At 34.3% G+C, this 17,382-nt stretch overlaps 1 protein-coding gene across 2 annotated transcripts; it reads left to right on the top strand.

Moving 5' to 3' along the window:
- The first annotated feature begins 480 nt into the window (after nt 1-480).
- LOC110937040 (cell division cycle protein 27 homolog B) lies at nt 481-7,074 on the top strand. 2 transcript variants are annotated; one of them, XM_022179450.2, is made up of 17 exons: nt 481-707; nt 1,076-1,222; nt 1,831-1,903; nt 3,004-3,113; nt 3,239-3,285; nt 3,420-3,517; nt 3,601-3,929; nt 4,063-4,218; nt 4,302-4,521; nt 4,600-4,817; nt 4,920-4,985; nt 5,070-5,189; nt 5,293-5,369; nt 5,481-5,600; nt 5,686-5,905; nt 6,391-6,672; nt 6,757-7,074. In XM_022179450.2, exons 2-17 carry the CDS (start codon nt 1,118-1,120, stop codon nt 6,805-6,807), a joined length of 2,292 nt encoding a protein of 763 aa, XP_022035142.1. In that variant the 5' UTR covers nt 481-707; nt 1,076-1,117; the 3' UTR covers nt 6,808-7,074. The 2 variants fall into 2 exon arrangements, with proteins under 2 accessions (XP_022035142.1, XP_022035141.1); XM_022179449.2 differs by lacking the exon at nt 481-707 and adding an exon at nt 757-849.
- The last annotated feature ends 10,308 nt before the right edge of the window (nt 7,075-17,382 follow it).

Here is a 17,382-nt window from a genome sequence, read left to right as displayed (position 1 = left end):
TTAGTCTAAAATAAGAATTTTTAACATATCTGCCCCCATGGTTTCTATAACTAACCATTTTGGCCCCTAAGTCTAGAGATCATGGGGGCCAAAATGTTTAGTTATAGAGACCATGGGGGCTAAAATGGTTAGACTTAGGGGCCAAAATGGTTAGTTATAGAGACTATGGGGGTAGATATGTTAAAAATTCTTATTTTGGGCTAATATAGTAAAAGTGATATAACCACAGGGACTAAAAACGTAATTTACTCTAATTTAAGTATGAATTTAAATTTAAAATTATATCAATTATCATAAATATAATACATACATATATATAAATACATACACAATATGTATTTACTCGTAAATACATAAAACTTAAGTTGCCAAATTGTTTTTGATTAATCCTCTTACATATATATAAATACATACACACCCTTCCTTTTCCATATGTGCTGCTAGAAACCCTTGTATCATCAACGAATTACCGTTAGGTCAAATATTTACTCGTAATTCAAAAATCCCCCAAAGCCCCTCTCTCTCTCTCTCGTTGATTCAATCGCAAATTTGAATCCTCCTCCTCGCTTTCACACCCACTCTGAAAAACAATTTCTTCTTCAGCCCCTTCGTTACTTCATACTTTGAATGCATTCGATTCTTGTGATATAAACAACCTGTTTAATCTCAACTTCATCACCAAATCCGCGTTTCAGAGGTCGCTACAGGTATCCGTTGTCCTTTTTGTTCCTAATTACATGTTTGAATTGTATTTAGAGGTTTTCGGTTGATCACGTGAGTGTAGCGTGCCTGATGTTGGTGATTTGGGGGTTAGGAAGATGAATCAACAGTATGTTTAGATGATTTAGGGTTAGTAATCTATCAGCACTTGGTTGTTTTAATTTGATAATCTGACTAGTAGAGAGTTGTATGTATTGTATGTATCTTGGAAAAAAATATAGCTGTGTGTTTAAGTGATAGGTTCTTTGATATATGATAGATATGAGATTGTGTTTGTTTGTTACATGTGAACAGTTTTGAGTCTTCTTATGCTAAATGGTTTTGTGAATGATGTGTATATATATGATTCTTACAGAAATTCAGTGGCGAGTTTCGTATCTGCCTTTGTAAGTGTACTATGGAGGGTGTGTTGATTGAGTGTGTACAGAGCAGTTTGCGACATCTACTATACCGCAATGCTATTTTCATGTGCGAGCGGCTCTGTTCTGAGTTCCCCTCTGAGGTTTGTTTTTTTTTTTTTTTTCTGTAAACTCATCAATGTCCATGTTTGAAAGTTATTGTTGATTTTTGTGTGCTTATGTCGCCCTAAAACTTATGTAAGGGGGGACGGGGCGCCCCGTTATGGGCTCAAGATCACGCGTGGAACAAAAGGAAACACCGTCGCCACCACTAATCATCACGCGTGGTCATCATCACGCGTTGTATATTCAAGTTTTTTTGTGAATGATTTTGATGATGGGGATGAGTATGTGGTGAGTGATGGGCATTTCCACTAAAATCCATCACTAGTGATGGAATAATGCTCGATGACATGGCGGAAATTGATTGGATGTTGTGACTGATGAGCGTGTGGTGAGTGATGGGCGCCCCTACCCCCCTAAGTAGGCATTGTTTTTTATATCATTTTAGGATGGTCAATGGAGAATAATTGCTAGGAACGATTAGCATGCAGTGTTTTTTTTAAAATAATTTTGTTGTGGAAATATATTTTTGCAAAAGTGAAAACAAAGACTTTGTCAAAACAAGTAGATTCCGAATAATTACTTGTATCTGGATAGTCAATGCACCAATCATAGTATCTCAGTTTCTTGGTGATTTTGTTAAATGCAGACAAACTTGCAATTGTTAGCTGCATGTTACTTACAAAGTAATCAAGCTTACTCAGCCTACCATATTTTGAAAGGTATGTGCAACCTGGTTTCTTTTACATGTTTATAGTAATATCTTGTTATTGCCATATCATTTTATATCCGACTTAAAAGTTAAGTTAGTATCATGCATTGGATGACGGACAAATGCCTAAGTCGGGATAAGTGTAGATGAATAGTTTGAAGGTTTCATCAATTTGATGAAGGACAAATGCCTCAGTCCGGATAGGCCTATGACAAATTAAAATGCTAACTACAGGCCTGCATCAATTTGATTTAGCCCCTTTGTGTTTGTGACCTTTTCATTTTAACGCATTGATAATTGAACAGAGCTATTTGATACTCACTATGAAAAACCCTTTTATAATTTTAGAAAGCAATTGGGTGCACAGTTGCACACCTGTGCATAAAAAACGAAGGGTAAATTTAACTTTTTCACTGTACTATTTGGTAGATTCAAAGCGATCTTTCAAATACAAACTAGAAATCCTTAGGATTATTGCTGTATTGCTTCAAAACTGAGAACATCTAATTGTTGATGTATTAGATTTCATAGTTTGATACATAGTTGTTAAAAGCCATCGCCTCTTGCGACTAGGCCCGTTTTTCAGGCGAGGCGAGGCAGTTGCGCTTTAAGTCGAGGAAATTGCGCTTTAACTCTCTAGGTGATGGTTCAGGCGCACATTCCGGCAAGATTCCTAGATTCCGGAGAGTTTCCGGCTAAATTCCGACAAGATTCTAGCCAAATTTCTACTTTTAATCAAGGAAAACTAATTTTCTACACTAATACACTAATATTTTGGTATTAATTAGATGATATAAAGTGTTACATAATAGACTTTGTTTATTTTATTTGAAGAATGGTATTCCTTTTCTAATACATAATATATTTTTAAAATTTTTTCATTATGCGCTTTATTTTTCTCAGGCCCTCGCTTTTTTTGCGCTTTGCGCCTAAGCCCCAGGCGAGGCCTATGCGCCTTGAGTGCGCCTAGTGCCTTTAATAACTATGGTTTGATATACCATTCTACAACTTACGGGTCCCAAATTATGTTACTTTACTTGAATTTAGATACTCTGCAATCTCTATTAACTTATTGTGGTTTAACATGTTTGTCTCAATTTTAATATGAAGGAACACAAATGCCTCAGTCCAGATACTTGTTCGCAATATCATGCTATCAGATGGATCTTCTCAATGAAGCCGAAATGGCATTATGCCCTTCTAATGAGCCTAGTGCAGAGGTAATGCAGTGATTTGCAGTTTTTCACTAAGATTTATAAAGATGATTATGTTAAATGAAAACACAAGTAATCGTAGATAAAAGTAGCAGTTGGCCTTGCTTATCGTATTTTCTTATTCTTTCCAGGTCCCAAATGGTGCAGCTGGTCATTATCTTCTTGGGCTTATATACAGGCACGTGACAACAAATTTCTATAAATTGTCCTTTTATTTTCGGTTTTCCCCTTACATAAGCATAGTTATTTAAGCACGTGACAACAAATTGCTTATTAAGATTTCCAAACTATTGGTCCCATAATGTCTTTCAGATACACAGATAGATTGAAAAGTGCTGCTCATCAATTTAACCAAGCTTTATCAATAGATCCTCTGTTATGGGTTGCATATGAGGAGTTGTGCAAATTAGGTATTACACATTTTTCTAAATCAAACGGCTTTAAAGTGCTTTTGTTACGGTATAAAATTTAATCTTTTGTGTTTATGTTTCAGGAGCTGCTGGGGAAGCAACAACAGTGTTTGGGGAATCCGCTTCTGAATGCATACAAAAACAGTACATAAGTCATGACGTGGGCCCACAGCTGCAACAAGCATCCAGTGATGATCATAATGTAGTTTCTGGTAGACAACAAGTGGCCGAAAACGTTAGTGCAAGGCAATTAAGACATTCGAATGGCAGTAACATTAAGGATAATAATTCCTTAAATCATAATGGAGCAGTTTTTTCCGGCAATACTGTTGCTGCTGCTGCTAGCCAATCCAATAACGGCGTTCATACTAGTATATCATATTATAATACTCCTTCCCCTATGGCCACCCAGGTATACCTACTGAATTCACTTTTTTCTTACTAATTTATTTTGCATTTTTCTTTTCCGTCTTTTTTTTTTTTTTTTTTTTCTTTCTAACAGAGGCTACTATATCATCGTTCAATGTTGTGTTTTGTTTTTGTAGTTGTCAGGTGTGGCCCCACCACCAATATGTCGAAACGTGCTCCCAAGTGGTCCAACCTCAAGTTCTGTCGGTGCTGATGTATCCCCAAGATCAACTGTCAAATCTACCATTCAAGCTCCTAGAAGAAAGTTTGTTGACGAGGGCAAGCTAAGAAAGGTTGTGAAATTATGTACTCTATTTTTAGCTTTAAGATATTTTTTTTATGCTATCCCCTTAACATGTTTTGTGTTTTTGTCCAGATATCCGGAAGGTTATTCTCGGATTCCGTCCCTAGAAGAAGCACACGACTTGCTGGAGAAGGTGGACCCACGGCAAGTACAAGTGGGGTCGCTGTAGCTGCCGGAAACGGAACATCTCACTCTTCTAAATATCCTACTTCTTCTAAGTTGGGCTCTGCAGCATTTCGTTCTGTTACAGTTAGAAAAGGACAATCTTGGGCTACCGAAACTTCCAATGAAGGTCCAAACCTTTTTTTCCTTTTTTTTATGTACCATATTCATTTATTCACATAGCTAAACCGCAATCTTGGTTTCTCAGGGGCTCGGTCCGAGATTGATGACTCACGCCTAAATACTATAGCAACCACTTCTGGTTCATCCCCGTCGCTTGATACTACTAGATCTTGTGAGCATGATGGTTCAATGGGCCGGAGTTCCACGAGTGTGTCAAAAGTTGGTACTGGCGCTTTAGAAGTATTGTCCCTTTTGAAAATCATTGGTGAAGGTTACAGACTTTCTTGTCTGTATCGGTGTCAGGTGTTGTAAAAAACTGACTGTTGAAGTATTATACTATTATTGAACTTTTGTTAGTTTTCTGGTTATTCACTTTGCTGATTATCGCCTTTTTTAAAAAAACAGGACGCTCTTGATGTATTTCAGCAACTTCCTCTTAAGCATTATAACACAGCCTGGGTGCTCTCTCAGGTATACATTTGTTTTCAAATTCTTGTTTAGCGAAGATCTGATTTTCATTTTCTTGAACTGGCAATATGGTAATTTTGAGTGCAGGTTGGAAAAGCTCATTTTGAACTGGTTGATTATATAGAAGCCGAGCGTGCCTTTAGCAATGCTCGTTTGGCTTCTCCTTATAGCTTAGAAGGAATGGATGTCTATTCTACTGTTTTATATGTACGTTTTATAAGTTAATTTTGCATTTCTTGTTCAATCAACGATTGAGACTACTGTTCATGTTGAGTTAGTTTTTTATAATCTTTTGTCTTATATGTTGTAGCACCTAAAGGAGGATATGAGGCTGAGTTATTTGGCACAGGAGCTAATATCAACAGACCGCTTAGCCCCGCAGTCATGGTAAGTACTTTTAAGTTTTTTAAATCTCAAAAAATAGGAAGGACCGAAGGCTGATCTGTATATGTATTTTTTGCTGCAATTTATTTATTTTTTTAAACACAAATGTGACAGGTGTGCAATGGGAAATTGTTATAGCATGCAGAAAGACCATGAAACTGCGCTAAAAAACTTCCAACGGGCAGTACAACTAAATTCAAGATTCACCTATGCTCACACGCTTTGTGGTCACGAGTATGACTTTCATCACAATTCTTTATACTTAAGTATAAAATTTCTCGTTTGGTAATCTGCGTATGGATTTTATGTTTTATTACAGATATGTGGCATTGGAGGATTTTGAAAATGGAATCAAAAGTTACCATAATGCCCTTAAGATCGATGCAAGACATTATAATGCCTGGTATGGTCTTGCAATGATATATCTTCGGCAGGAGAAATACGAATTTTCAGAGCATCATTTTCGAAGGGCCTTAAATATAAACCCTTGTTCTTCTGTTATAATGTCTTATCTGGGGACATCATTGCATGCATTAAAGGTTTGATTATTACATATATATATATAGGGAGAGGATCACGAGAAAACTACTTCTTCGTGAGAAAACAAAAAACTTAAAAAACAGACCAATTCTATTTTTTTGTCTTTAAATCTAGCATTTTTAAGATACAAAAAAAAAAAAAAAAATTAAATAAAATTAGTATTACACCACATGCAATTTAGGTTTTGGGTTCAGTTTAGTTTAGCTGTTAGGGTTAGTTTTTTTTTTTTTTTTTTTTTTTTTTTTTTTTTTTTTTGGGGGGGGGGGGGGGGGGGGTTAGGTTTTTTTTGTAGTGTTGCACATGGTTTTTTTATAATTACAAAAATGCTAGACTTACAGCCAAAAATGTTCAGAAAAAAAAATTAAAAAATTTGTGTGTTTTTTATGTTTTTTTTTTTGGGAGTTTTAGTTTTCTCATGATGAAGAGTTTTCTCATTCTTTGACATGAAAGTAATAATATTTAAATATTGGAACAAATTTATCAGAGAAATGAAGAAGCATTAGCAATGATGGAGAAGGCTATAATAGCAGATAAGAAGAATCCGCTACCAATGTATCAAAAAGCAAATATTCTTGCGAGTATGGAGGATTATGATGGTGCTTTAGTTGTTCTACAAGAACTTAAAGAATACGCTCCTCATGAAAGCAGCGTTTATGCATTGATGGGAAAGATATATAAAAAACGCCTTATGTACGACATGGCCATGCTTCATTTTGGTCTAGCTTTGGATTTGAAGCCTTCTGCAACCGATGTTGCTACTATCAAGGTCAAATTCTCTTCTCTCAAACATTTAACTGTACATTAGATATAGTGATTTAGGAGGTTTTATTATATTTTTTGTTTCTCACAGGCTGCCATTGAGAAATTACATGTACCAGATGAATTAGAAGATAACTTGTAGAGCTCGAATGCAAGTGGACTCGAACCGATTTCTGTAAAATACATGCATCAAGGGTTTTGATACAACAGATGTCAAGCCGATCATGGACTGAACCTCTTTATATCAACTCAGAGTCCTTTAGGTGTTAGATTGAGGAGGATGATACATGTAATGTTAAAGATTGATAATATAATCGTTTAGGCCAATATTGTTACCTTTTTTGTCCCATTGATAATTTCCGTCTGTGTTAATGACTAAACTCGTAGTATAGTGTCAAGCCTTTCGAACTAGACGGTGCATTTTATGATACTTAAGAAGGAGGTTTAAAATCTGAACATACCACAATTCGTGTAATTATATTATATTATTATATATACTGGCTTAGAACCATGTGTTTTACACGGTTACATAAATTTAATTTTATATAATAAGCAATATACTTATATCTTTAAAATACCTTGTATAGCACGAGTAAAAAAAATAATATAATCAATTAACACATACGGTCGTCATGATATGCGTTTAAATGACAAATTCGATGTACCTTTTACTTATTAAAATTTTAATTTGTTTTTAATTTAATATTAGGTTAGAAACATATGTATTACATGTGGTAGAACCAATCAAATATTAGATAATTATTAATAAGCGAAAAAAATAAAAGAAATAAACCTAATTTAATGCTAAATACAATTAAATAAGTTAATAAATTAAAAAATAAATACATTAACTCAATTGGTGTAATTGCAACTACTGTAGTAGTCAGAACATTTGTTGCTCGCAAGGATATGCTCTTTAAAAAGATTTGAATATAAGTAAAATAAACTATTATGCGATATGCTCTCTCAAAAAGATTTGAATATAAGTAAAATAAATTTTTGTTTAGAATTATTTATATAAAAACAAATATTTATTCTTATCTTATTTTTGTTTAAAATTATTGTTATTATTTACTATGATGATAATAAAAACAAACGTTTATATTCTTGTCTAATTTTTTGTTTAAAATTATTATTATTATTATTACTATTATTATTTAATATGATCATAATAAAAACAAACTTTTATTCTAATCTAAATATTTATTCTTATGTAATATTTTGTTTAAAATTATTATTATTTAATATGATAGATAAATATGAAAATAAGGTAAGAAAACACTAGAAAGCGACACGTGTCCAAAAAAGATTTTCATTTATTAGTATAGGAAGATTAAACTAAATCATTAGCTACAATTAGGTTTTTTCTTTTGTATTTTGGTCATCAAAACTTCTTTTTTTTTTTTTTTTGAATTTTAGCCACATAAAATCTAGGCTTTTTTATTTTACTTTACTTTTATAAATCAAATAGAAAATATCAATGATTCATAACTTTATACTCAAATATTATAAATTAAATATGTTAAGCAAATTATATATATACATATATATAATATAGAGGGAGAGAGTGAGAAAGTGTAAAATATAATTGACCTTAACGTACGAGCGTACATGATGAGTATTCCGCATGTTATATGTTTCCGAGTTTGTTAAGCTGCACGTTATAGGTGTCCGGGTTTGTAAAGTACGCATGTTATATACTGTCCGGGGTAGTGAATCCGCATGTTATAGGCTGTCAGGGTTTATGAATCCGGCATGTTATAGGCTGTCAGGGTTTAGTGAAGCCGCATGTTATAGGCTGTCAGGGTTTGTGAAGCCACATGTTATATTTTCATAGCGTACGCATCGTACGTTAAGACCAATTGTACGATAATCGGCCTCTCTCTATATAGCCTCTCTCTAAATATATTATTTTTAGAATAATTATAGTTTTATCTTATTTTTATTAAATTTATTTATTAATTGTAATAAATTTGGATACGTCACGGTTTTACTCGAGTTTAATTTAGGACGGAACTTTTCATTATTTGCGAATATACTGTCACATGTTTTTTATCTACATTTCGACACAAATGTTTTTTTATCTACACTTATACTGCTTTCCTCGAGTTTAATACACAAAGTGACTTAACGTTGCAATGTGCGGGATATTTTATCTACATTCTATTTGTTACATTTTATTTAGTGTTTGGTTGTTTTACACATTTATATTTTGTAGCTTTATACTGGTCTTTACCATTTGGTTTGTACGCGAATTCGCCGCCGCAACGCACGGTGGGAAATTCCTAGTTTAGTTTAAAATATAAGATCGAATTCAAAAGTATTAACTAAAAGGTCTTTAACATCACAAACACTTATCTATTGATTTTGGTTCTTGTATCGGTTTTGATTATGAGTCAAAACCAACGCATCAACTTTGTCGGTAAATCATTCGATTCAAAACTAGCTTATACAAAGAAAACATGAAATTTTGATAAGTTTGATAGAAACTCTAAGTCTGTTTCTAGAGACAAGGGTTCTTCTAGACGGTGGTGGTGGTGGTGCTGTTAACGGGCGGCACTAGCCGGAGCTTTAGATTAAGTTTCTTCAAGAAAAAAAAAATGATAACTATTGTGAAGAAAAAAACTCGTGTAGCACGTTATCTTATATGTCAAACAGAAAACAACTATCACCATCCTTCATTAATTCCTTTCTATTTCGTGTTTCTTTCACGTGCGTAACTCTTGAGTCTTGATGTTGACACCAACCCTTTTTAGAGAGAATTAAAATACGGTAAAAGAACTCAAAATAACTTTATATATCCATATAAGCTCTTGAAGTTTGTATATTCTTATTGAAAAGCACTAAACCTTTTGGGTATGTCAATTCCAAGAGGACATAAATCGATTTCCACCATATGTATAGTCAGTGGCTAAACTTGAGATTTCCGATCGGGGGTAGAAAACGTATATACCCAAAAATTTCTATATGAAAACTACATACTCTCCACTACTAAGTGAAAAGTTCGTGGGGTCGACCGCCCCCTCCCGCCCACTAGAAGTTGCGGCCGTGTGTATAGTATGTTGTGATAGTAACTAGAAAATTGGAAAATTGGAAAATGTCACATCATGAATAAATAAAGTATAGTGTAAGAATATCTTTATTGTTATCCTTCACCGTCTTCCCTTTGCCTATGTATACAAGTTAAGTCAGCCAACAAAAACCTATTTGGGTTATTTTGGGTAACCTTATAAATGAAAAAAGTCATAATGGGCATAGGAAATAAGTAAGGATGAGTTTTACAATTTTCATTTAAAATTAGTCATCGGCCATGAGGGGTTTTAAGTTTTAACCAAACATATCTAAGTAACCTAAAAGAGCATCACATAGAGTCATATACTTCATACTTCGTGTAAAAAAATAAAAATAAAAAAAGCTACAAAAAATAAAAAAAAAACTTAAAAAATCAATAATGAAAAAAAAGCCAAAAAATTTTAAAAACTAGAAAAAATTAAAAAATTAGGAAAAAATTAAAGAAATTAAAAATTAAAAATATAAAAAATAAAAAATTCTTTTAAAATTAAAAAAAAAACAATAAATTTTATAAAATAAAAAAAATTTAAAAAATTAAAAAAAATAAAAGAGATTAAAAAAATCGAAAATAAAAATAAAAAATAAAAAATGTAAAAAATTAAAAAAATACATTTGAACAAATATCTTTAACACTGGTCACTCTTGAACCTTATTTCTCTTTCCTTCTTTGAATAAATAGTTTAGTCACATAATGTATAAATTTTTTAATTGTACTTTAACTATTGTCATTGATAAATGGTTGACAATAATCTATGTTTGTGATTACTTTATTGTATGATTTCGAATATTATTTGTGGATTTAAAACTAAAAGTTTACATTATAAAATAAACATATAACTAAATCTTATATGAAAAGTCAACAACAATAATATCAAGGCCAGATTTTCAATTTTCTTATTTTTTTCTTAATTTTTTTGATATTTTTTATTTTTATTTTTTTAAAATTTTTATTTTTTTAATTTTAAATTTTCTTTGATTTTTTTAAATGTTTTTAATTTTTCTAATTTTTTTGATTTTTAATTTTTTATTCATAATTTTTTATTTTTTTATTTTTTTTAAAATCCTTGATTTTATTATATATATATATATATATATATATATATTAATTTTTAGCCTATCATGAGCGAAACCAATACTGACCCAAACCTCCTAACCTTTTTCTTAATAAACCTTTCTTAACTCAAACTCATTATAACCTTTTTCTTAATAAACTCATTTTAATTCAAACCCATCATGACTCATGACCCAAACCTGCCCAACCCACCACTTTTGCCACCCCTAATACAAGACATCAAAAGAGTGGAGTGTACTTGGGTGAAATGCCCTTATACAAGAGTAAAATCCGTATGGTTTTACGAGAGGGGAGGAAAGAAAGTGTTTATTTGTAGTAAAGATGAGAGAAAGAGATATGGTTTGGCAGGGTGATGTGGAAGCATACCTAGGATAGGGTGGAGAACAATGCATTTACTAATAAAGATAGTCTACTTTATGACATGTCTATCATAAACAAGATGTAAAAGGATAGAGTAAAGCACAGTTTCTGTCGCAACCCCCGTCCTCTATTTACCCGGAAACGGGCGACCGCGGCCAATATCAGTGGTATCGGTGTTTATCATTATTTGGCAGCGTAATTTACATCAGGACAGTCGTTAGGAAATATTTTATCAGAATAAAACACCACATTTTATATTAATAAATATATTGGGATAAACCCAAGTTTTCATTACAACTGATTTATAGGGATAAACCATATTTTATTGAAATAAAACAACTTCTTTATTTAGGTAACTTTTATAGTCACTTTTCCAAGCCTTCAGTGCTGTCCAGCTGGCTTCTATTTGGCTTTCACATTTTGTTACCTGAAACGCGTTTAAAAACATTTTTGTCAGTGGGAAATACTGGTGAGTGAATCCCAATTTAATCAAGACAGGTTTTATCAGTTTTACAGTATTGAGGGCGATCTCGCAGTTACAATTGTTTATTTTTCTACTTTAATTACCACCCACGGTACTGTCAACCCGACTTGTGGTCATGTTACTACTCACAGTGTAGTAACAAATTTTGTATACAAAACCCCAACATACCGACGATAATTGTAGAATACAAATACTCAATCACTGTGTAAAACATTTGAGGTTTTGTAAAAACAGTTTGCAAAAAGGTTCACAAAAAGGAGATTACTTACATTGCAACCTTAGGGTTTTTCTTTGTGATTTCCTGGTGATTATCTATTAATTACACAATGCACACGCGTTAGTATTATAACCCAATATTTACATTAGTTATACCCTCCCCGAGATAGAACTCCAACGACTACGTCGGGCAGAACCTCGACAGGCGTTACGAAGCACTAGATCAATCGAGCAGCGTATCTAATACGTAACTGGGGGTTAAAATACTTACAACGAGGCAGAACTTCATTAGTTAGGGGGGTATAACGCCCGGGTATGGTGATTGCTATGTAGAATTAAGAGAGAAAGAAAAGTTGTGAGCGTCGGAAACTGACTGCTGAAGCTCCCAATTTATAGGAGCTGATTTCGAGTTCCTCGCGGCCTGCGTAAGCCGAAGGCTTCGCCTTCGCGGCCCACGACGTAGGGTTGTAGGGTCATAGGGTTGCTCGGTCACGAATATAGACTCGAAAAGTGGCGACATGTGGCACCTCAGGGTGTCGTCTGACCTCCTAGCTGTCGTGACCCGCGTAGAAGACCATGAAGGTCTCGCGGCCCGCGAGCGACCCCATATTCTTGTTTTTATTTTATTTTTTTTATAAATTTAAAGTATTTAGGGCCCACTTTTAGTATACGGGGTGTATTTTAAGGCGTACAGGGATCTTATAATTATTTTAGGGGTGTCGGAAATATTTAAGGAGGGTTGTTATATCCTCCCCACCTTGTTTTTGAACTCGTCCTCGAGGCCTACTGGAATAGGTGTGGATATTTCCTCTGCATCTCTGATTTAAGCTCCTATGTGTACTCCGGTCCTCTCTTGGAATCCCATTTTACTTTGACTAGAACCAATCTCTTGTGTTTGAGATTCTTGACTTTCCTGTCTTCAATCTGTAGCGGCTTCTCTACAAAACTTAGTTTCTCATTTACCTCTATATCCTTAAGAGGCACTACTAGTGATTCATCGGCTAGGCACTTTTTGAGATTGCATACATGAAATACATCATGTATTCCTGCCATTTCCTCTGGCAGTTGTAGTTGGTAAGCTACAGGTCCTATTCTTCTAATAATCTCAAAAGGTCCGACATACCTTGGACATAGCTTTCCCCTTTTGATGAATCTTACGACTCCTTTCCAAGGAGAGACTTTTAATAACACCTTGTCTCCTACTTGAAATTCCAACGACTTTCGTCTGTTATCAGCATAACTCTTTTGTCGATCGCGTGCTGTTTTTAGTCGTTCCTTGACTTGAACAATCTTGTCGGTTGTTTCTTGCACTATCTCAGGTCCAGAAAGTTGCTTTTCTCCAATTTCTGACCAATAGACTGGAGTTCGGCACTTTCGTCCATAAAGTGCTTCGAATGGTGCAACATTGATACTGGTGTGATAGCTGTTATTGCAAGAAAATTCTATTAAGGGTAAGTGATCGTCCCAATTTCCTCCGAAATCAATCACACAAGCTCTAAGCATATCCTTCATTGTCTGAATTGTACTTTCGCTTTGTCCATCCGTTTAAGGATGATAAGCGGTGCCTAGATTTAGCTTGGTTCCCATTGCTTTTTGAAAACTTGTCCAAAAATGAGAGGTAAAACGGCTATCTCTATCAGAAACAATTGATAAAGGAATTCCATGTAATGAAACTATTTCATTTACATATAACTTAGCTAACTGTTCCATACTGAAGGTTTCCTTTATTGGTAAGAAATGAGCTGATTTAGTTAGTCTGTCTACAATCACCCAGATTGTATCATTACCTTTTCTTGTTTTGGGTAATTTGGTAACAAAATCCATTGTTATCAATTTCCATTTCCAAATCGGCATTTCTAACTGTTGCAATCAACCTGAGGGTTTCTGATGTTCAGCTTTGACCTGTGAACAAGTTAGACACTTGGCAACATAAGCTGCTATATCCTTTTTCATTCCTATCCACCAGAAGTTCTTTCTTAAATCTTGATACATCTTATCATTTCCAGGATGCATCGTATACTTAGACTTATGGGCTTCTTCTAATATACGGTGGCGTAGGTTTCCTAGTTTAGGTATCCACATCCTTTTCTTATGGAATCTCCAAATTCCATCTGTTCCTTTTTCTAATTCCTTAATCATTCCTTTTAATTTCTTAGTATCATCCTTGATTACTGATTCTTGTGCTTTTCTAATCTGTTCATTTAAATCTACTTGCAGATTTAATTTAAGAGAACGTACTCTTTTTGGCTTTTTGTGATACTTTCGACTTAAAGCATCAGCTACTACATTAGCCTTTCTTGCATGATACTGGATATTACAATCATAATCACTAAGTATCTCCATCCAGCGTCTTTGTCTCATATTTAACTCCTTTTGCCCGAAAACATATCTTAAACTCTTATGATCGGTGAAATGGTAAACTTACTACCGGAAAGGTAATGTCACCAAATTTTCAGGGCAAAAATTATGGCTCCTAATTCTAGATCATGGGTTGAATAATTCTCTTCATGATTCTTAAGTTGTCTAGAGGCGTAAGCTATAACCTTTTGACGTTGCATCAACACGCGTCCATAACCTAACTTAGAAGCGTTACAATAGACTACAAAGTCTCTAGTTCCTTATGGTAATGCTAGTATGGGCGCGTTGGTTAATTTTTGCTTAAGAATTCTAAAGGCTTCTTCTTGTTTTGATCCCCATTCAAACTTAACAGACTTACAGGTTAACTTTGTTAAGGAATGACTATTCTAGAAAAATCTCGAATAAATCTTCTATACTAACCGGCCAATCCTAGGAAACTTCTAACCTCGGTTGGTGACTCAGGGGTTTTCCATTTAGTAATTGCCTCAATCTTTGTGGGATCCATATGGATTCCTTCATGGTTGACTAAATGCCCAAGAAATTGTACTTCTTCTAACCAAAATTCACACTTCGAGAATTTTGCATAAAACTTTTCTTTTCTCAGCAAATTCAGGAGTGCATGCAGATGCACTGCATGTTCCTCTTTACTCTTAGAATAAATGAGAATATCATCTATAAAAAAATTATGAATTTATCCAAATATGGCTTACATATTCAGTTCATCATGTCCATAAATGCGGCTAGGGCATTGTTTAAACCAAATGACATGATAGTAAATTCATAATGGCCATACCTTGTTCTAAATGCGGTCTTAGGAATGTCCTCTTCCTGTACCTTTAATTGATGATATCCTGAGCGTAAATCGATCTTAGAGAAAATCGAGCTCCTTGCAATTGATGAACAGATCATCGATTCTTGGTAATGGATACCGATTTTTAATCGTGACCTTGTTCAATTCACGATAATCAATGCACATACGCATTGACCCGTCTCTCTTCTTGACAAATAAGATCGGCGCTCCCCATGGCGATGAACTTGGCTGTATGAATCCTTTTTCCAACAGTTCGTCTAACTGTTTCTTTAACTCTTGCATTTTTGCTGGTGCCAAGCGGTAGGGTGCTTTGGCAATTGGTGCTGTCCCTGGTAGCAGATGAATTCTGAATTCAACTTCCCTGTCTGGAGGTAGTCCGGGTAGCGCTTTGGGAAACACATCTGAAAACTGAGATATTACGGGAATTTCTTTCAATTCTTTTCCTTTAGTGTTAATGGTTATGGAAATCAAATACACTAATGATCATTTTCTTACATAACTGGCTGTTTTCATCATAGAGATGAATTTCGTAGATCTAGATGACTTATCTCCTTTAATTGTGATCTTTTCACCCTTTTGTGAACTTACTTAGATTGACTTTTGATCACATAAAATACTGGCTTTATTGGCTATTAACCAATTCATTCCTAATACAACATCAAATCCTGCCAGTTTCATTGGATAAAGGTTTGCAATAAACTTTTGATTTAAAAATTCTATTCTTGCTTCCTGCAAGATTTTGGTAATCTTAATGGTTTCCCCATTTGCTGTCTCTACTAGACATTCTTGTGGGAGTTTAGTTAATGGTTGATTAAGAAGTTTGTAAAATGAAGTATTAATAAAACTTTGGTTCGCACCAGAGTCAAATAATACTTTAGCAAAAACATCATTAACTAAAAACGTACCTGCAATCACGTCCGGGGTCATCTTTGCTTCTTCCGCAGTCAGAACAAATGCTCTAGCATTTTTAGTAGCCTTGTTGTTCGTGGCTGGAGCTAGTTTCGGACAGTTCGGCTTGATGTGTCCTTTTTCTCTACTATTGAAGCACACTCCATTACTAGGTTTCTTCCTACAATCTTCTTCTTTGTGTCCCGGTATCTTACAGAAATTAAAGTAGGTGGAGCATCTTCGTGAATGCTTCTTCTTGCAGGCCTTACAGTAAGGCGCAGAGATAGAACCTACATTTTTCCCATGGTTGGAATTTCCATAGTGAAATTCTTGGGTAAGTTTCTGAGCTAGGTTCCTCCTCTGGTTCTCTTCTTGTGTACGTACTAATTCATCAGTCAAGGTATTTGCTAGTTCTACAGGTTCCTCTATAGTTTGTGGTCTAGCTGCCTTGACTACATGCCTAATCTGACTGATTAATCCCTAGATGTAACAGGAGATTAATACCGGTTCTGGTGATGCAAGGGTTGGCACTATTCTAGCATATTCAAAGGATAACGTAGTGTAACCCTTACTATCCACTCTAGTCATTCTAAGGTTTAAGAACTTATTTGCTATCTGTTCCTTTTCATTAGGAGGGCAGAATTTCCTTTCAACCATATTCTTAAATTCATCCCATTCCATATTATAAACCCTGTCGCTTCCCCTAGACTGGAGAATAGTGTTCCACCATTATAGAGCTGAGTTCTTCAACAGATTGGAGGCGAACATTATCTTATCCTCTTCTGCGCACTTGCTTATTTTTAAGACTGCCTCAGTCTTTTCCATCTAGCGTAGAGCTGCAATGGCCCCTTCATTGCCCGAGAATTCTATTGGTTTACAGGACCAGAATTCCTTGTAAGAACAACCATAAAACATGGTTCTTCTTCTTTTTGGAATGGGCACTTGAAGTATGGGTCCATTGTTTACGCTGTGTTCAGGTTCAGTTGGTGGTCGTTTACTGCCATTATTACTTTTATTATTATCCGCTTCCTTAACCATTTTCATAATATATGGCATTACGTCTATAATTCCTTGTGCCACTATGTGTTGGATGGCACTGTTATCCACTTGGTTTCCATTATTATTGTTATTCTGGTTATCATTATTCTGGTTTTCCTGGTTCACTTGGTTGTCCATCTGAATTTTAAACAATTACCACGTATTAATATCACAAGACAATATTTAATACAAACAATCACATCACACGCATATTGATCCAAAGTCGTCGTCATTGCGACCTTTACTCTATTTTATATATTATGCGTCTAGTACAAACTGGAACTGGAATCTAAAATTACAATATTATTATGCATCCGTAACTATTTATCTATTATATATATATATATATATATATATATATATATATTTCAAACATACACACATATTATATATATATATATTATTACTATTAATGGTA

Source organism: Helianthus annuus, chromosome 4, assembly GCF_002127325.2.
Source record: "Helianthus annuus cultivar XRQ/B chromosome 4, HanXRQr2.0-SUNRISE, whole genome shotgun sequence".
Taxonomy (NCBI): Eukaryota; Viridiplantae; Streptophyta; class Magnoliopsida; order Asterales; family Asteraceae; genus Helianthus; species Helianthus annuus.
Note: the sequence above shows the minus strand (reverse complement) of the source record. Positions and strands in the feature narration are given on the sequence as shown.

What these genes read in the sequence shown, in the direction of transcription:
- LOC110937040 (XM_022179450.2), top strand. Translation starts at nt 1,118, where the DNA reads ATGGAGGGTGTGTTGATTGAGTGTGTACAGAGCAGTTTGCGACATCTA. An exon ending in CTTCTTGGGCTTATATACAG is followed by an intron (nt 3,286 to 3,419) that starts GCACGTGACAAC and finishes AATGTCTTTCAG; the next exon opens with ATACACAGATAGATTGAAAA. An exon ending in ACGAGGGCAAGCTAAGAAAG is followed by an intron (nt 4,219 to 4,301) that starts GTTGTGAAATTA and finishes GTTTTTGTCCAG; the next exon opens with ATATCCGGAAGGTTATTCTC.